The following is a 20,662-nucleotide window of genomic DNA, read 5'->3' as shown; positions in this document are numbered from 1 at the left end:
CCCCGATCAGAGAGGGCATCCAATCACGGGCTTTCCTGCCAATTCTTGCTGCATCCTGTATGTACCCTTCCCTTCACATTCACCACCACTTTCTCCCTCACCCCTCCCCTCTTTAAAATTCTCCACCTCCATCAGATACCGCGCGACGTCATGGGTCTACCCATCTACTCCATACTAGCTAGCTAACGACGGAGTCCTTGAACTGGGTACCACCGGGGATTGATTCCACATTCTCCGACATCAGAAGTGAGGTGAGGAGTAGAACGACAGAATACATACACGTACCTTAGATCTGGAACCGCCCATCTCTCGATCCATCCTGGTTATCACGGGACGGGTTTGACCGTTTTTTTTTTTTTTTGGGACCATGGATCAAGGTCCAGGCAACCCAAATGCTAGGATACGGAAAACGGATACATAAAATAAATTCAGAAGAAAAAAAAAATCAAAAAATGAACAGTATGTGCCACCAAGCAAGGATGATAGGTTGAGAAGGATGCAACATAGTACGGACTCGACCTATCCTCGAGAATGTCTCAACACTAGTTAAGACGATGTAGGGTAACTTACAACCGCACCCTCCTGTTTACTATTACTGAATGAAGACATTGAATCCTTTACCAAAAAGTTCCCAGGTACTATAATCCCCGATTCTAATCATGCGCTGGTTTGAAATCCACGCAACCGGTATAAATCGACAGGGCATGTGTCGGGACTGTGGTACACAAACGGGGTCTACTGACTCGGTAAACGCATGGGAGGGAAGGGAAAAAAGGAAGAATTAGAAAAAAAAAAGAAAAAAAAAAAAAAAAAAAAAAAAAATGGGCGGAAGAATTATCAACTCAACAGCCATGCATGATTCATGAAAGCGTCAAGACCAACAAAGGAAGAAGATGAATAGCAGCGTAGTAGCAAACTCGTTGTCGTCTCAATACTTATCGTCCTCTTTACTGTACTGAAATACCATTGGCTCTTCAAACCACGGAAAACAAGAAGACTCCCTAAATGACAGGCGGTGCTCGGACCTCCTGAGGTTCGCAGACTTGGAGGCCCGACAGTCAGGAAACAGCGGCGGGATGCGAGAGAGCCGTTCGCTCCACTCTTCAACTGACCCCCCCATACGGTGTCCTGCAGTCGGGGATCCCTGCCCATCTATCTTGTCTCGCTCTCTCACCCTCTCTCTGGTTACTACAATTCCTTTTGATTTGACGGCTGTACGACGTCCTGCGGACGCTGTGTGCGTATGTGTGTGTGGAGGTACACAAAGTCGGTCGCGCGGTCGCTCTCTCGCTTAGAACTTCACTGTTACATATTCTATTGACCTTCTAGTAGTAGTACCCCGAAAAAAAATATTAATCAAAAATCCGCCTTGTATCCCCTCTCATACGAAAATCATATTCAACTAAATCAGTGGCGCCCAGTAGACAGGTACCAAAATTAACATCTTACACCCTTCAAAAGAAAAAAACAACACTAATCGTGGAGCAACAGCTGAAGATTTAATATATTCAGTGGCCAGGCACTGCTGAATATATTCCAGATCTGGCAAGTGGCAGGGGAGATCAATCAAGGAATCCCGGGTGCTGCACGCTAAGGTATGGGTCAACCAGGGTTTATCTCAAATACTTCCCGTGTCTCTGATTGGCAACCCAAGGCCAAGGTACATCGGGGACCATCGACCGGGGTTAAACAAAGTAGTTAGACTAGACCGGGCAAGTCAGAGTAGTCCTAGTAGGTGACTTAGTAAGGTGGTCGTAGCACTGTACATCATCGCTACTAGGATTTAGACTTCTTGTGTGGCCCCCCCCCTCCTTCGTGATCAATTCAATAGTACACACTACACACGGGTTCCTTCTTTACTTTGCTTCCGTCCAGCTGGGTCTGGAGTAGTCGTGGTCACGATTAAGATGGAATTAGTATTTATTACTATTTATCCTTAATGTATGTAGTGATGGTACCTTACAGCTAGTCTGTGCGTTGTTCAAAACAGTTGGATCGGTCATATGTATAGTAGTAGTAGTAAGTTGTTGTTCATCTGCCTCAAAAATATATATTTCTGCGGGCCGCTGTGGTGTTGCAAAAGGACGATCACACATCGAATCTTCTTGGTACTTTGTAATCTCTTTGATGAAATGACGTACGTATGTCGACTCCAGTAGTTTTAGTAGTTTTTGAAGTACATTCAAAAAATAATGGAGAGTTACTAGTAGTACGTAGTAAACTACTTAGTACTAACCGAGTGGAAAAAGCTGCGTAAGTAAAGTGATGTATGGATTGTTTCCCGTAAGTAAGTAAACTATGTATGTAAATCCGTTTGTTCGTTTTCTTGTACACGGTACTCCGTACCACGAGGTTAAGTAGGCAGATCGCAAGTACCCGTCCACATGGCAGGCTTGTAACCCTCCCACGACGTAGATGGCGTTTGACACCGCTCAGAGCCACCAACTTTCCCCTGATTTCTTTATTGAAGTCAGAAAGCCCTCCGTAAAATGGGGTCGTGGGGGAGACTTTGTGATTTTCTTGTGATACCAAGCGGGTTTTATTCTTATTTCTTAAATCACCGGGGTAATGCTAGTTTACTTTTCATGTATATCCGAAGTAAGCCCAGGCGGGCGGGAGCATACGTTAACAGACGTTGACATGGATATGATGGCAGGATTCGGGGACCTGGAATGTAAGTTGTGTAATAGAGGGTAAATGGTTGTGTACTATAGTAAGTATCTAACGTAGTGAAATGTATTCCAGTTCCCACTAATAATTACTGGGTCACAACAGTTTGTTGACGGGATGCTTATGAGCGATTTGGTTGGCGGTCCGGCCCACAATATGATATGATTTTTTGTTCAGTTTGTGTGTATAGTATGTGTGCGCGTGTGTTTTGTGTGGAGGCGAAGGCAAAGAGAGGGGGTGGTGGAAAAACAGAAAATGACTAAAGGTCCAAAGAAGGAGAATGCTATTGTCCATTTGAAGAAAAAATAAAAAAGAACCTCGTTAAAGCATGGCTAAAACACTATGGCGAGCCGAGACCATCAATTACATTTCTCCAGATCGTACCTGTCAATTGCATTAATCTCGCCTCAATCAAGATTAATCTAAGTGCGTCTTCGTCCTTTTGACGAGGTCGCAAAGGCCTACCGAGATCGCTCTTTTTCCCTAGACTTCCCCCCTCCCAGTCCGCGATCATCATTACCCAGATGGGACTAGCCCCGCGCTTCCAGAATGACAAATACCTTATTTTGGCAGACCAATCAGCTGCTAATATGGGGCAGTGGTTCGTCACGTCATGCAGTTCAGGTCCTCAGGGGTTCGTGCTTACTAGCCCGTTTAGGTGAGTTGAGGAACCAATTGGTAACTGATACCTCAGTAACTAGGCTGCGGTACTACCAGTTTGGCGGTATTGATGACAATTAGGCCCGAAACAAGTGAAGTTACACTCTAACCGTCCACACAGCTCTTTCGCTTCCATCCTTACTTTACAGGAAGTATGCTGTAGGTTTTTTCCCCATTGCGCACTCCATGATTTGATGACGTTCAACGGCTTGACTCGTGGCACTCTCTTCCCCTGAGATGCCTTTTTTTGCCCTTTCCCGTTGGTGACCTGTAAGCGAGTAACCTCTGTCAACCGCGCTTTGCTAAGAGAGTAGAATAAAAATGGAGCTTTGAATTTCCGTTGAGCCGGTGAAGGTGACAGTTGGTTACCCACACAGCATTCCAGTAAGAGAATCTGTATGTCACAACTTCCGAAACGATGTAAGGCGGGAGAGGGGGACCATCTGTTGCTCTGTGCTGTAATAGAGTGTGTGAGAGTGAGCGAGTCTGTGACAAGACAAATCCAGCCATACAGGTCGGATGACCCCGAATATTTCCTCCCCCTCCCCCTTCATCCGGAGAAAATCTTTATCAAATTCCATCAGTTCGGGGGGAGGCTAGGCAGGGAAAATAGAAGCCTGGAAGATTTTCTCGGAGACGCCGATGGAGGGTGGTGGTGGTGGTGACCTGGAACAATAGTTACTGCAAGAAAAGAAACGACGCATGGCAAAACATGGCGATGCCTTCATAGTTGCTAATAGTTTGGACGAGAAGAGTAGATGATAGACCTGCAGAGACGACTGCACGATGATCTGGATCCGATCGTCTTGAACAATTGACGAAGTTTATTGTTCCCCCCTTCCCACGCCACTGGGAATCGAGGACACACTACTACTACTAACTCTTACCAGTTACCAGGGCCTTCGATTCGCCAAGCGCATTACATCGAGCACTGAGTGATCAACCTAGATCGCCCAATCGCAGCAACGTTGTATCCGATCGAACAATAGTTCCGAGGGCAAGGTTTTGGGATGGATGGCAGGCGAACAATACTAGTAAACCCATAGTCTTGGATGGTTAACTTTAGCTTCTTGAGTGTGACCCCATCCATTCCCACCGCTTAGTATGACAGCGGGACGGTACCGGCGTGGTGAGCTGACAAGCACTTTACTCTGTCTGGCTTAGGGAAACAGGTAACCCCTCATAAAAGGCACTGGTACTTTCCGTTGGTCACGTATCATTTGGAATCTTCCGACCTTCCCCGGATGATCGTGACCAAAGTCATCGTAGAAAGGACAATATACGGGGCTTTTTTAATTTATGTACGCACTCCATAGCTGCAGAGCAGGGTGAGGCTAGTACCTGGCTGGGAGGGCCATGCTCAAGGTGCACAGCCAATGACGAGGCAGAAGGCCACTCTGCCACATTGATAGGCAATTCCGAAAAGGGGGAACCTGAGGATTCCATGAGATCTATCATACTTCTGTTGCATTGCCTACAATGGCGAGTCTCGTCGCTGATCCCTCACCCGGATAGAACCCTGCAGGTCAACGTGAGTCGGAACTTGTATACTGAGTGCTGGTTGGATGAACCCGAGAAATCTACTTACGTAGTAACCCATTTTTTCTCCCATCCATTTCCCCTTCTGATTACTCTATACGGAGAATGAAGATGTGGTTCAGCGTTGCGTCCCAATTGAGCGAATAGTAGTAATCCACTGCTTAGTGGTTGTAGTAAAAGTAGTAGTACCTATCTGAGCCAACTGCACGGGCATCCACTGCGTTGTTCTGAGCCAATCGACTTCAAGCCCTTTATCTTCGTACCTGATCGACTTCGGGATGCAGAAAAAAAACGACAATGAACCGAGGTGACGGGACAGCGGTCCCGTGTCTCTGGTGCAGAGGGATTCAGATCGAGTGGGCTAGTAAGTACGTAGTTAGCATCTGTGTGTAAGAAAACGATGGAAAGCGAGAAAAGATATCCGAGGCAATATGCCGTAATGATTGGTCACCTCAAGGAGTTATGACCAAGATGACTAACAACTCGGTGGTGAGAACGAGTCCGATCTTTGGTAATCTCTGGTAAGTGCGCTTGCCTTATGCCTGGCAGCCGGTAGCACCGGCGCGAAGGTACTCCGGCCCAGATTCGAGATTGCGTACGATCCCCATGTCGATCCCAACCCTACCGGGTATAAGACAAAGCCAAAAGATTCCAAATCTTCAAAGGGCGCTAGCCGCTCTGCACCAATCACTGCCCCCACTCAAACGGTTCATGTTCTGGGTAACGGCCCACGGGGAGTGGAGGAGGGATCAAGCCTGCGTCCGGTGCGGATGAGGGTTAGCGGCGGCCAATGGGCGCCACCAGCCAAGGGTGAGGCCAAAAGTAGGAGGGTTACAAATTCCTCCTACTACTGAGGGCTAACTACGTATTGTAGTAGAATATAGTACTTTACTCGAGGGTAAAAAGTGGGAGAAAAAAAAAAAGAGTGTTCATGGCTGGCTGATGGACATGGTCTCGAATCAAATCACTGCAAGCAATAGTAAATATGGTGGTGTGTTGGGGGGAAGGAAGAATAAAATTTACCCAGTATTTGGTAGCTGTGAACAATGCGCAACAAGAATTGTCATCTCAATAGTAATAATCAAAGATGAAGTGTAATGTATACCTAGAGTGGACAAGCCCATGACTCGATCCTTTGCCTACAATGGCCCTTTTTGCCTATCAACTTGCCTGGGGGAGAAGGAGGAGAAGGAAGAAGGAGGGGGGGTTGTGCGGGCGCCTGTCCACGATTTCGGTACACCTTAACGCCATTATGCAACCACTCGGGGGTGCTCAAATCGGTAATCTACTTCCCTGTCCCCTGCTCTCTGTATCTTCTTTTCCCTCCTTCCTCTGCCCTCCATCAGAATTTCTAATTCCGAGGTTGCCCGCCCCGCCTGACTGACCCATGGAAACCCATCCGGTCAGTATGACCACTCCTATCCTCATTCGCCTACCTCCCAGACCGTTTCTGCCGCTCCCGTTTTCCTGTCAGGGCCTGAACTTTGACGAGCATGGGCCAGTCCATACGTACCCATACTTACCTAGTACGTAGTAGCAGTCGAAACTGGATCTGGTGGATAGATCGCCCATGGTCTGCAGTCTGCCATAAGAAGCGGAAAAGGGCCGTGAACTAACCAACTAGGCTTGGGATCTTCCCGTTTAGTCGACGCCCGACTGATCGGTACCGTAGACTTGCTCGCACTTTTTCTCCCTCTTGTGTTTTGAAAAGCACCCACAAATTTTTAATTAATTCTCCCTGTCGTGCTGCTATTATTGTACCGTTTCATCGCGCCTATCTGTCGGATCAGCTGGGCTGATGCGGAAAGTTGGAATTTCTCATCCATCTATTCCATTACTATTCTTTCCGGTCAAGGCAATTAGTCTCTATCGAGAGGGTTTTGTCACCAACAGGATTAAACTATCAACGATGGATGAGTAGATCAACCGACCAGGATGTGATGTCCGAGAAACGCCGTAGTCAAAAAAATCACATTCTGAATAGCATGCTTGCTAGATGCCCTGTGTGGCACACCGTAAGAAGATGGCACTCGTGTCAACCAGGGTAGCCTTGCCACAGATACGATTCATGGAATGGGTTCCCCTGGACGTCTCAGCCTGCTTCTTGTCTCTTACACAATGTTCTTCGATACCGCAGTTCTTTGACAAAAGAGAGGAACGGGGGCAAATTAGTTGCAGGAAAAAGGATCAAGTCGACTGTAGAGTATCCATCTCTATGCCTCACCACGCCAGTAAGAATAGTATCATCCATGATCCCTGCTGCAACACCGATCCTCTGGTAAGTAATCAGTCACTACTAGGTTAGCACCTATAGTAGGTATTGGATAGTGGCAAATCCTCTCCCCACGATCTGGAAACGCCAGCTTCTGAGACTGCTGCAACTGATCCTGATAGCTGCCCTGTTTCCTTTTTTCCAGCCCCTCCGTTGGTCGTGTGGTTGCTTTGCAATTCTTTCCTTCTCTTCCACCCCCCCTGTCAATTGATGGGTCTGAATTACCCAAAAGAGATACTGCAAGAAGTTGCCCGTCAACCTCACATTTCCCCACTTTGACCTTCAAAGATCGGTTATAGTCCAGACACATTGAATTAATTTTTATTTCTTATTTTCTTTTTTGTCATCATATAGCCCGCACCCGCAGTGCCTCCCATATAGTCACAGCCTGGGGCGTCAAAAGGGCTATAGTAGTAGAGCTATGGATGAAGGTCAATCTAAATTAATCAAATGGACTAGCCTAGTAGGTCTGTGCCCCTAGGCTAGCTCTGCCTCCTTGAGGAAGGCTACCTGAGGTGGTACCTGCCTAATACCTAGCTTCCCCCCTACTAAGGACTACCTGTTACTACTACCAGTGACTAGTGTAATTTACACGCATACTGCGGTACTAAAAGTAAACTATACGGACAATACCATACATACCGAGCGGGTACTGACTGGGGCGTCAGGAAAATAAAAAAAAATAAAAAAGAGGAGGGGGGGTCAGAAAATCGAAAATCAGAAAATCAATTTAGGGAAAAATAAAATCATCACAACACAAAAAATTAAAAAATCCAATTCCAAAAAAAATCAATAATATTTGGCATTTATTGTTATTAAATTTATTCCTCCGACACAACTGTCAGCTCCGAGATCTTGGATCAGATCTTCTCCTATAGCGTGCTCTAAGTGTGGAGCAGTAGCCATTTTTCTCTGACCCGTCTCCCTGGTCATTGTATTCTGCTGCTGCTGCTTGTTGCTATAATAGATGATCGTAACCTTCATCTCCATCACTCCTTGACACGACTATTGTCTATCGCCCTTTCTCTAATTCCAATTCCCCCTTCCGGGTCTCACCTCTCTTCCTATATATCTACCACCTCGACGACGCACCTTTGAACCTTATTCTTTCTCCATCATCAAACAAACTCTCACTCCCCAACTTCCCACTCTTACTTCCTACATAACCCAACAGCTCGGTTGCGTGGTCATTGCTCCTCCCTCCTTGCTTGTCTATCTACCCTACTCTCGTCCCTTATCCATCACCCGCGTGTGTGTCTATTACACTTGTGTGTGTGTCTGGTCTAGTCCGCTCCGGGTACACTAAACCTCCCACACAGCCAACCCCACGGTAAGAAGCCCTGTTCCCTTTAAAGACGTCAACCCTCCCCGCCCACGCATAGTACCTGAACTTTGTCGGCGCCCCCCTTCGACTGTCCCCAACTCTCTTTAAAAACTCTCCGACCTCCTGGCATTTCTGGAGTCTAACATTACATCCTTAGATTTACAACTCCCCAAATTCTTTCCATCAATCACTCGGATTAATTCTTCCTTGTCAACTACTTGCAATGGCTCCCACTCATCGTCGTGGACCCTGGGTTCCCGAAGAGGACCAGTTGCTCCTTCAGTTGGTTCGCGAACAAGGCCCCAACAACTGGGTCCGCATCTCTCAGCACATGCACTACCGCTCGCCCAAGCAATGCCGGGAGCGCTTCCACCAGAACCTCAAGCCCTCTTTGAACCGTGAGCCCATCTCTGCTGAGGAGGGCTTGATGATCGAGCGGATGGTCAACGAAATGGGCAAGCGCTGGGCCGAAATTGCACGACGCCTTGGAAACCGCAGCGACAATGCAGTTAAGAACTGGTGGAACGGCAGCATGAACCGCAAGAGAAGAGGTCTCCCTACCTCCAGCTCGCCTCACGCCGGACGCACGATGCACGGACGGGTCGAGGCCCCATATGCGCGGGCCTCTCTGGGCATGAGCAGCCCCATCAGCCGTTCTCGCTACTCTTCCATCTCCAACGACCGACCTCTCACTTCCTGGACCAAGTCTCCTTCATCTCGGAGGGATTCCTTCTCCGCCTCTTCCATCGACTGCCCCCGCCAGTTGACCCCGATCTACACACTTCCTGCTCTCAACCGCCCTGTCGAAACTCCTCTCACCTCGCCTGCCTTCTCGGAAGCTTCTTCCATGGAACCTCCCTCCATGATCTCGGACCACAACTCCGTCTCTTCCTCCTCTCCCAGGACCATCGCCTCCCCACAGCTTCTTCCCCTTCCGGTGGACATGAGACAGCAATACGGCGACTTCCGCAGGCAGAGCACTTCGGATGAGATCTATGCCTACCACGATCTCTCGTTGAAGCAACGGTGGATCTCCGATCACCAGCAATGGAACCAGCACTCTCCGCTATCTCCCACATGGTCTGCTCCGATCGAAGACAAGACAGAAGCCCCGCGCGACTCGCGGATGGGTCTTCAGAACTTACTCAACTAAATGACGATAGCGACCATTGCTGGATATGATCAACGAACTTTTCTTCTGTCATCGATTTTCTATGGGAAATTTTATGTACATGACCTCCCGACCCTCGTCACTCCTTTGTTTGGCATAATTTCCTTTGTACTTATATCATCACCTCATGTATATTGTCTTTTTGGATGGTTCGGCTCGGCTATTTCCACTGCGGGTCACGTGGATACGGCCCGGTTTCCTTACGGTACCAAAAAAAGCATTCGGGATCTCCTTTTGTCATAGTTATTGTGTTCCCTTCCCTTATTTTCTTTGTCGCTCATCATTTGGCTTATTGGGTATGGGGTTAATCATTGTGTATAGAGGAGATTGAGGAGTGCTGTCCATTGTTTTGCATGTATATGGTTGGGTTTTGGAGACTTTTGGAAAGTACTGTGAGCTTGGATCTAATAATACCCCATGACTGTTGGTTGTGTTACATTGCGCTATCGACCAGATGATCGTTTAATGATACATTAATAATACTTCCCACTCAAATACCTCCTCTCTTCTCTCCCTTAAGTTGTAAATTTCGATTACTGTTCCTTTGACTAAATTCCCTCTCGACACGGCCAACCTCCACCCACCCATTCTGGATGGGGGATGTTCCGGATCTGGCAGGCTTATTTTTTTTGGGCGCCAGCCAGGCTTGACCGTTGCGCCCATGGACGAGCCCAGGAGGATGATAGGGGGCGAGGATCCACTGGAACAACGCCGCATATCCTCCGTGACTGTGGCTGGCTGTCATCAGCTCCTGTCTTCCCGTGAAAGCCGCGGAATCTGAGGTTCAGAACGCAAGGGGCGACCCAAAGTTACGAGGCGAGACTGCATCGGAGAGACACGAGCAGGTTCAAAGAGGGAAGGCAGCGTGACAGCGCCATTACTGGGTTTGAAGAGACCGAGAAAACCCGGGTTTTCAGGAATTATGAAAATGAAAAAGGCCTAAAATGGAATATTGGTCATTGGAAAAGAAAATAAGAATGATTTCCGAATTCACATTGAAGGGAGTGGAAACTACCACCACATACTACATACACACATACATACATACATACATACATACAAGGTGGGCTGAACAGAGACACAGCAGCAGTAACACCGGACAGCATTCACCAACCGTCGTTGGCGCATGGCAGACCATCTCCACGGGAAAGGTGGAATGGATAGGTCCATTAGGAATATAGCTGACGACTGTCTGATCCAATCCTTCCACTTGGAGTTTCGGGATTGGCATGGCGAATGAATATGGGGGGGGGGGGGGGGGGTGGATAATGGAAGTCGTGATGGTTCATGCATAACGGCCAATGTCAATGGAAATGCTCTCAATGGCCGGAAGGCTTTACCCTTTCTCCCCCCTCCACTACCAGCACCACCACCATCACCTCCTCCTCTCACTGAAGTACTACGTTAACTTGGCCCCAGTTGGGAGGTAAGGTTGATAGCCAGACAAAGTCTATCCTAGGGACTTGGTGGATTCCGATTTGACTGGGTTGATTCGCCAGCGCCCCTCCCTTTCCCTTTCTACCCTCCCTTTCTTTACTCGTTTACGCATATGTCGTTAACGGTCTCGAAGCAGGGCTGTCCCGTTTTGTATTTTTTTTTTATTTTTGTTATGATACATTTATTTATTTACATTTATTTTTATTGTGTTGTTTTTACCTTTGCGCAAGCATTAAGCCTGGAGAAGGTAAGTAAGCTTGTTGGAAATTGAACAACCGCCTGTCTCATTTGGGACCCATCCGCGGTACGAGAGAGTTATGGGGGATGGGGAATCCGACGGGCTTCATTCTCCCCAATGGCTTTCTTGTCATGTCAGCAATCGAGCGGTCCCCGAAGAAGCGGGCTTCATTCTCCCCAATGGCTTTCTTGTCATGTCAGCAATCGAGCGGTCCCCGAAGAAGCGGGCTTCAAAGCAGCCTATAGTAGAGAACAGGCAGAAGGAAAGCAGAAAAAAAAAAAAAAAAAAAAAAAAAAAAAAAAAAAAAAAAAAAAAAAAGGAAAAAAAAAAAAAAAAAAAAAAAAAAAAAAAAAAGAAATGAAAAGACAAAAGTGAAAATGAAAAAAAGAAAAAATAAGGGAAGCGCAAAAGGACGAACGATAAGGACGATGGAGCAGCCTTTCCTATTTTCCCCTCCATTCCCGCCACCATTTTCTCTCAAGATGTGCCACTACGACCTTCCTGGTCTGGACTTGGGTGTCCAACTCACTAGTGGCTTTTTGGGCTATCCCAATCGTGACGTGCTGTTCGGAGACATGGCTTCTCCTTCCCAACCTGACTCGCCACACTCGCAACGGATACCAAGCCACACCCAGTGAAGGGGACGGTGCTGCACGTATGCCGATCAGGCAATCACCATGACTGATCAAGAATGAAGGCATCGGCGGGGTCACCGAACGCAGGAGCTGTAATCCACTCTGTGTGGTGTATTATGTATGCACTGGCACTCATGGAGTGTCTCCAGTGCTCGACGCACTGCATACCCACGACTGGTGGTCTGTTTCAGCCAATCTAACATCTCACACGCACCACTGTTGCGCTGCCATGCGTGCATGAGCATACCAGCTCCTGCTCGCCTACCGGTAGGCGGTGCAGATTCAGCTGGGGTCAAGGTTGGGTGGAGTCAAGTTCAAGGGTGAGGAAAGGATGATGCAGCTCGTCCTGGAGGACGTTGGCTCGCCAGTGACCCTCTCTGACGGCCGTTGGCCGGTAGGGGACATCCTACGCTTCGTATCAAGTACGCATGACTATGTAGATATCTCTCAGACGCATGGGTTACACATCAGTACATACCCATACTCATACACACCTACCAGGTTGGGCATATTCTGACACAAGGCTCCGGGGGTTACACAGGACCAAATTTGGGACTTTCTTGTGACGTTGAATCGCTTACCAAGTTCCAGAACAAATATAGCATGAAACAAGACATTCTACATCCGTGCCAGTCGCACCATGGGGAAACCCAATATTCCAGTGAACTAAAGGAGTTCGACAATACGGAGTAGACGACAATGCCAACACCAAAACCAACAATGGCCTAGTGAGGAAACGAAGAAGAAGCAGCAGCAGCAGAAACCAGTCACCGCCGGCGCAATGGATCTGGAGCCCTGCCGGCCAAGAGATTCTCGCATTAATTAATCACCGCTGATCTTTTTTTACATCTGATTTGGAATTCTGGTTGTTAGCGCCCCGCTAATCCCCTTCCGTCCACTCGCGACATGCACACCGTGACGTACCCTCAGTTCCATCCCCGATCCTGCATCCTGATTTGACAGACGGACTAATTAGGAGATTTACGCCCTTCGCATTATGGGGGGCATGTGGTGAACGACAACCGATCTGTGTTCATCTCGTTAACACTCATCCAAGTTATTCCCCTACCTCCTGTTCTGGCTCGAGCATGTTCCGCTTTTCCGATCCATTGGTCAAGGATGAAGGGCTTGGCAGTGGAGCCCTGGGTGACCGTTACACAATCTCCACGATGGCATATTATTCTGGTGGAAGCATCGAATGAGGTTCCAGCATCCGAACCTGCTGCGGATGCTGCAGATAGAGCAACTAAAGTTCCAACATCGCATCCATGGATCCCCCTCTGACCACGACCCAAGATACGGGGTACGTCAATTTGCCAAGCAGGCAGACGAGCCCAGTCAAGCGATCGTCAATATTAACAATTAATGCTCGAAATTGATTAAGCCCCAGGCACACACGCACAACGCTCAGTCAAATGTATGGATGCATTTAAAATTGATTATGGACAATTTGTATTATATTGGATTCTCTAACTACTACTGCCGCCGGGTAGAGCATCCTGACAGCTGAAACAATCCACCTCCAACATTACAATTTAGTGAAGCAATTTACAAAGCTCTGTCAGGTTTATTTTTAAAGCTGTCTCGTCTATTCCCATCTCCATCACCAACCCCCTGCCGACTCTATCGGCCATCTGGTCGCATGCCCAACAGAACCGATGCGGTTGTTTCGGGGACCTTAATATACGACTGTGGGGATTAGTGCGTTCAGCCAAAGAGAGAAAACAGAGAATGATGTTGAACCATTGGTGCGCCTCTTCATTCATCCCACACCCCCTGTCTTCTGCCCAAATGATGCGACATTAGTATCCGATATTATTAGTATTATTCTGTTACTTCCCCCCATAGATCTTGTTTTGTACTAGTGATGTGGATATGTAGCTGAAGCGTTGAGGTGCGAAATTCCCTTTTTTCCCTTCTACCAGAACCAACCTACGCAGTAGCTTGACTAGCTATTCTCAGATTTACGGTTTGATTTTCCCTTCTTCCCGCACCCGGTTTGATCGTCAGCTATGCAGATTTATGCATGGATGGGGGAGCTCTATTGTTCCAAATAGATTGTTTATAACAGCTTTCCTTCTCTTCTTCTCCGCCTCCTCATCCAGCTCCAAATATTGCCACTCCAATAGTCGCTGGGTGCTGCGCCCTCCTAACTATCATCCCCCAGAATGCCTCAGGGGGCGGCGCAGACACCATTCAGCTGAGCTCGTATGATCCCCATACACCATACACTCAACAACCCTATCCCATAACAGACGTTTGCTATTACCATTAACGCCCAACATCCATCTACTTCCGATACCTGACTAGAAGGGGGGAAGATGGGGGCGAAAACAGAAACCAGAGCCAGAAACAACCCCCAAACTAAATTCAAATGAAAAATAAAATAAAATAAATCTACGATACTGCTATCTCCAAAAACCACCCCCTCCCCCCCCCGAGATCTGATCGAATCAAATCAACCCTAGCCGATTTCCTTAAACGGAAAAAGCTCAACATCACTACTAACCCGCCCGCTCCGCCCGCCCAACGATTTGATTGATTTTCCCCGATCCATCCCATCCCATCATCATCCATGGATCCATCCATGGATCCATCCATCCATCCATCCATCCATCCATCCATATCCATCCCACCCACACTTTGGTTTGATCTCCAACCTCCCACCGACCCAATCCCTCTCGTCAAGATTCTAGTCGCTTCTCCGTAATCATCTACTTCCGACCACTCACAACCTCTATTCCCCTCCCTCCCCACCCCGTGAGTAGTGATCTTCCCGCGGTCCCTGCGAGGAAGACTCAACTTACTTACTAACTTACCGCCGGTCGGCGCGGTTAAAAAACGTCCTTCTTCTCCAAGCGACCGACCCAGAACCAAGGGTTGGTATTCACTTTAGTCGGAGTTGCTGTTGTTTATGTGAAACGGTCGCGCGAGGCGCTGTGCCCACGATTTGCATTCGGTTAGAGAGAGCACAGTTTCCACCCTGAGTCCCTCCCCCCCTCTCTCTCGTTTTCTTTCTTTCTCCTGAATCGAACGGGATGGATGGGTGGATGGATTCGAATCTGGAGAATCTGAAATCGGAAACGAAACGTGATCGATGCGATGCGATGCGATGGGTTTGAATGGTCGATCGCAGTGGAGCTTTGTTCGCTACGAGGGACGAGGCTGGAGATCGTTCACTTCTTACTCCATAGTATACAGTATACAGTAAACACGTTTTTATTTCTCGATTTAGTGGTTTTTATTTTCTCCTTATGAGGATATTTTTGACTTTTCCCACCCCCCCCTATATCCGACGGGGTTTTTCTGATGAACTTTCCTCTTTAGGTGGGCTTCGATATCGGAGTTGTTGATTTTTGACTTTTTTGGCTTTTCAACTTTCCTTTCCTTCGGATAAGGGATCGGGAACGGGACTTTCGGAAGAATATCTATCTAGTATGTCTCCGTGTTCCGTACTTGCGGGTAGGATAGGATAGGATTGGCCCGTAAGGATATACGCACACACACACACCTACCTTATTCTGTACAAGCTTGCTCTCGTAGGCGGTAAAAACAGCCGCCGCCGCCGCCGCCGCTGCTACTGCTACTGACGATGATAACGTATCCTGAGATGGTAAACCCCCATAGGACAAGACAGCCGGACAGAAAAAAAAAAGGTAAGTGAGTGGGTCTCAACTCACCCTTTTCTTTCCTTTCTTTCTTCCTTTCTTCCAATCTGGCCCCCTACTGCCTAACCTGACTTTAAACAAGAGTGCAGCAGACAGCATGACATGACACAAACCCCCTCCCCCCCATCATCCTCTCCCTTGTCTCGCCAGTTTTATCCAGATTGATAAGTAGTGCCCAAGCTTAATAGTGGCTGATATAGATTAGTTTCTACGGAGTAACCGCACAGCATACTCAGTAGAGTATAGTTTAGTTTAGTATAATATAATATAGTAAAAGTAAGTTAGCTAGCTATGTCTTGATGGGGCACCAACCACTGGTAAACTTCCTACCGTTTATTCTTGTTTAAGCTTCACAACCCCTTTTTTAACCAAAAAAAAAAATGAAATTGACTTTTTTACCGTCCCGTGAACATTTCCCTGATTTTCTTTCCCTTGCGAGGTACTCCGAAGATACATACATAGTAAGTAGTAATGCTAAGCGGAACGTAGAATTTGCCCGGTGGTTCCGAGCATAATTTATTTTCTTTCCCACTGGCAGGCAGGCAGGCAGCATAGCGGCGGGTATATCCGATGGCGATGGAAAACTTCCACCCAAACCACCTACCTGATTTGAAGAATCTGAAAAATTGGTCCTCCTTCAGCTCTTGAGCCTTCCTAGGATAGCATAGTACATACATAGTAAGTAGCTTGGGATGGGATGGGATGGGGTGGGATTTGTGTCTGGACTCTGGAACCTGGAGGATTCTCGGATTCTTTACTAATCTGAGCTTTCCGCGTCGTTGAAACTCTGCCCTGCCCTGCCTAGTCCATAAGTTAGTAGTACTATGGGGGTCACTCACTCCATCTGGAGAGTGGTGGTGCTTTAGTTAGTGCGGGCTGAAAGAGAAAGGAAGAATCGGACATCCCGCGCCAATTGGTCTGACTACTTCTTAATTACTTTCCTCATAATCTATAATTACTAAGGGGAAAGGAAACATGGTTTAAGAATAAATTAATTGCTGCCCTTTGCATATACCCATTGAGGTTAGATGAATGTGCAAGTGCGGAGTGTGTCCGTTGCTTTAATGGGTAAGCTACTAGCTAGTAGCTAGAAAGGTAGTAGCTTAGGAGTTAAGTCTTGCCCGCATTTCCGGGTGGTTTTATTCGTCTGTTGGGACTGGGATGTTGTAGTTGCGCTTGCGGCTATAGCGGAGGGTGATACTTAGTCTTATTACGGAGTGCATGGGTATCTTTGATTTGATTGTTCCGGGGGGGGTTTGAAGTTGGTACTTATTATTATTATTCTATTCTATCGTATTGAGATAGTACTTATTACATGGAAATAGACACTGCATGCATTACTGTCTTCTTCCTCTACTAATCCTTCAGTTTAACTACGGAGTCACACTAACCAATTAACTAGATAGCACTAAATAGCAGCAACACCACCCCCCTGGAACCAAGAAGTGGAACCCTCAAAAAACTGACCACCAGAAGAAAGCTAAGTTAGCGCAAGCACAGTCTCGACGTTGAGATTCGAGCCCGATTTCCACCATTTGATTGGATGTCGGAGGATCTCGGTGTGGGAGGTGAGTGGGTGATCGATGATCGACTTGGCCTGGTTAGGATTAGGGTACCCGCCTTGCCGGTCCGCCCGTGATCGGCAAGCAAAAAAGGCAGTTAACTAATCTGGGATTCTTCCTCTTTTTTTTTTAAAAAAAAATCGTGGTTATAATGGGTTAGCTTCGTATTCTGTAACGCTACGCGGAGCTACTACTTTTACTGAGGGAGGATGGGGTTTGGGTAATATGAGGTGTCATTTTTGGTAACCTGATGCAGGTATATAGAATATGGAATATTTATGGAATTAGATGATTTCAGTTTCGTTTTCTCATGTAAGAATCATAATAAAAGTCATGATGATGATTATATTCCTAATTTGTCCATAAAAAGCAAGACAGCAAGCAAGCAAAGCGGCATCAATGCTCCCCGAGCGCAGGGACCCCCGAAAAAAAAAATAATAAACGCTAAGTAGATAGTTTACCTTGTTGATGGATAGACAGTCGACGACACACTTACCGCACACACTCACACAGACCACTTTCCCAATTCGAATTTGTGCGAAATCAAGCCAAGGCACACACCATTGACAAGTATTTGTCAACTGGGTGGGTCCCTCCCGGTATACTCCGTATGACACTAAAAAGTTACTTAAGTAGTGTGGGTATGTAACATACCCTTGTATAGTGTGTATTGGCTTGTTTTGTTTTCCTCTTGGTAACCGCATACACAGATACAAGGGGGGGAGGAGGCCGCCAACCAAATACGCAATACGACCAGGGACAAGCGCCCAATGCACAAACCCCTTCTGCGTAAGGGGTTCCTGCTAAACCACGTGGAGATGCGCTTGTCAGATACAAGCCGTTGCGGGTGTATGGTTTTGTATTGTATTGATACCATCACTACTCTGCCTGTGTTTTGTCTGTATTACAGTGTTTGTTTGTTATGTATGAGCGTAATGGATGAACGAGGGGGCGAAGTAGCTCAGCTCCATCCACCATATCTCCATCCATCCATCTATCCATGACTATATTCATGTCTCTCTAAGTAAGTTATGTGGTAAACTCAATCCAACCCCCTTTGTCTAGGGGCAAGTTCTCTTTCTGCTTACAGTGATGCTGTTGCTAACAACGGTTTTTGGCAGCGAGGCTGACGGACGGATTAGATCGGACTTATTGATTGTCCCTCCCCCCCCCTGTGCCACGCAGTCACTCCAGTCTTTCTCCTTGCTGGGAGATGAATTTGAGTTTTAGTGTGTTTTTTTCCCTAATGTTATTTGATTTATTCATGTACATACCTGCTGTAATGGGTTAGAGATGGCAGCTACGCCTCTTTTACATACATACACATTCCATACCACGGGAAAAGTAAAGTAAAGTAGGACGTGTGTGACCTAAGCCACACGATCTGATCGATCGGAGGCGCCGACATACTCACTTACTAAGGTGAACTCTTTCAAACAAACTAAATAACTCATTGACTGACTAGTTGGTTTAGTTAGTTAGTTAGGTTAAGTATGGCATGTATGTATGCATGCACTTAGGCAGAGATTCTCATCCGTCTTCCTAAAGAGGATGTTTCATGACTCGCGTTTTCCAAATCATTAAAGGGGAAGGATAAGCATCGGGGAGGAGGCAAATAGGGCAGGGGTATGTGTGTTTGTGTTTGTTGTTGTGTCTATTTTTTGCTTTGTTTCGAAGTTCGACGGGGTGTTCTAGGGTGAGGGTGATCGTGTGTGGGATTGATCAATCGCTTGATGGGATATTATAGTATGGAGATAGGAGGATCATCGTAGATGTGTTAAAGTAGGGGGGGCGGGTTTCAGGTATTTCTTGGATAGATAGTATCTATCTATCGTGTGTTTCTATTTGGCTGTCCAGTTACCCCCGACTAAACGGGCCTACGATTAAGGAATATTATGCATGATGTATCGGTACATGTAGATGTAGATAGATACGGAAGGAGGATAAGGATGACACCCGAATAGCACGACCTGTCCTGCTGCCTGTCTGTCTGTCTCCAGATCATATGCACAAGGCTAACTAGCACTCAACCATCCCTGCCGGTATTATCCTCCACGCTTTCCCTGTATGTAGGATGGATTGTCTGACTCCGTTTAGTTTTACTCCACCACAGGATGGGGTCAACCCAGACTAGGAGATATTGGCTGCATGAGGAGCCACCGATAGTACGGAGGATAGTTGACCAACCAGTTGGCAGAGTTTGGGGGGCGCACGATCCAGCCTCGAGACGCGAAAACGAGGAGAATTGATGCGAGAGTGGCTGCCAACTAGTACTCATTAGGATATCAATTCAAGAGGGAGGGATTTCTGTACTACGACAGATCGTCGTGAGGGAAACGAAGGAAGGAAGGAAGACGAACCGGGATCCTGGGTTCGCGTGACCCCTACTGCTGTAAGCCATCAGTCAAGTCAAAAGGGAAAAAAAAAAAACAAAAAAAGTCTATAGTGCCGTTGAGAACAATCCCTGTTTTTTTTTTTTTCTGCTTTTGACTCTGTGATCGCTTTGTTCTGGATGATTATCGATCGCTGACCAAGCGTGGATGCCATGTGCGTGGTGATGAAAAAAAAAAGAGATAGTGGTTAATTATTTACCTTCTTTGTATGATCTAGATTCAATAACTACGCTGCTCATCATAGATGGATTGTCAAGACATCAGCTGGGTACTCCTCTGCCATCCATTTACTAGTCTTACTCACTTATGTAGGTAATAGACGAGCTAACCGAACCCAAAAAATCTTTCTTGACTAGTGCCACTCGACTCATCCATGAAGACTCCGACTCAGACTCAGGTCGGGGTAGTTAGCTGATTAGCTAGTGAGGCTGGCTAGCTGACATCACGACCAGCCTGTTTGACAGATAACCCAGACTAAAACCAACGATGATAAACCCCGAAGGCGAGGAGAAAAGGTCCCCGATCCCGAGCCACGCAACCATCCCATCCCCATTCCCCATTCCCCATCCCTCCGCTAGCTAAACTAGTGGGGATTACCTGTTGAAGCCGCTTGCTTTTGCATCGAAGGATTGGAATGCTGGTCATTGTCATACATACGCCATCCTTGCTGCTCTTGGAGGAGAGGAGAAGGAGGAGGTAGGTGCTCATGCTGGCTCGACGGTCGTTGACTATCCCTGCACGCGGGTTGGAAACCGCACCTTTGCAGCAAGGTATGCGATTTGGAATTCTCCGTTGAGGGCTGCATGTGATGCCACCGGGTTCTTGTCCCACGCCATGTTATCCATCTAGTGGCCGAAGGATGGAAGTACGGTTTTGGGGGTGGTGGATGGATGGTGCTGGATAGGTCAGAAGTGGCGAATGATGGGAGTTGGGTGTCTGGGAGGGAGAGAGTGCTGATGCAGCCTTGTGATCAGTTAATGATGCTTATGCATGATTCAGTATTATGTAGTCACTGCTTGGAGTGAGTATAGGCGTTGATGTGGTCAATGAAGGGCTTGAATGATGTTGATATTGACAACTATATGGTGAATTA

The 20,662-nt window shown here is 47.2% G+C and overlaps 4 protein-coding genes across 4 annotated transcripts; 2 read left to right on the top strand and 2 right to left on the bottom strand.

Annotated features, from left to right (window-relative positions):
- Positions 1-4,968: 4,968 nt before the first annotated feature.
- On the top strand, positions 4,969-5,777 carry BO87DRAFT_452688 (uncharacterized protein). The gene is made up of 3 exons (XM_025628512.1): positions 4,969-5,233; positions 5,327-5,390; positions 5,426-5,777. The coding sequence occupies exons 1-3, from the start codon at positions 5,167-5,169 to the stop codon at positions 5,721-5,723; spliced, it is 429 nt and encodes a 142-aa protein (XP_025482220.1). The 5' UTR covers positions 4,969-5,166; the 3' UTR covers positions 5,724-5,777.
- A 2,557-nt stretch (positions 5,778-8,334) lies between these two features.
- Positions 8,335-9,700, top strand: flbD (putative MYB family conidiophore development protein FlbD). The gene is made up of 2 exons (XM_025618759.1): positions 8,335-8,471; positions 8,623-9,700. Exon 2 carries the CDS (start codon positions 8,689-8,691, stop codon positions 9,616-9,618), a length of 930 nt encoding a protein of 309 aa, XP_025482219.1. The 5' UTR covers positions 8,335-8,471; positions 8,623-8,688; the 3' UTR covers positions 9,619-9,700.
- Positions 9,701-10,021: 321 nt separating this feature from the next.
- On the bottom strand, positions 10,022-10,467 carry BO87DRAFT_229997 (uncharacterized protein). Its single transcript, XM_025618758.1, has one exon. It carries the CDS (start codon positions 10,351-10,353, stop codon positions 10,099-10,101), a length of 255 nt encoding a protein of 84 aa, XP_025482218.1. The 5' UTR covers positions 10,354-10,467; the 3' UTR covers positions 10,022-10,098.
- Positions 10,468-17,094: 6,627 nt separating this feature from the next.
- On the bottom strand, positions 17,095-20,277 carry BO87DRAFT_423716 (uncharacterized protein; the record flags this gene model as incomplete). The annotated part of the gene is made up of 2 exons (XM_025627185.1): positions 17,095-17,211; positions 20,227-20,277. The coding sequence occupies 2 exons, from the start codon at positions 20,275-20,277 to the stop codon at positions 17,095-17,097; spliced, it is 168 nt and encodes a 55-aa protein (XP_025482217.1).
- Between the last annotated feature and the right edge of the window lie 385 nt (positions 20,278-20,662).

The sequence above is a fragment of the Aspergillus neoniger genome (assembly GCF_003184625.1).
Source record: "Aspergillus neoniger CBS 115656 unplaced genomic scaffold BO87scaffold_8, whole genome shotgun sequence".
NCBI classification, from domain to species: Eukaryota; Fungi; Ascomycota; class Eurotiomycetes; order Eurotiales; family Aspergillaceae; genus Aspergillus; species Aspergillus neoniger.
Note: the sequence above shows the minus strand (reverse complement) of the source record. Positions and strands in the feature narration are given on the sequence as shown.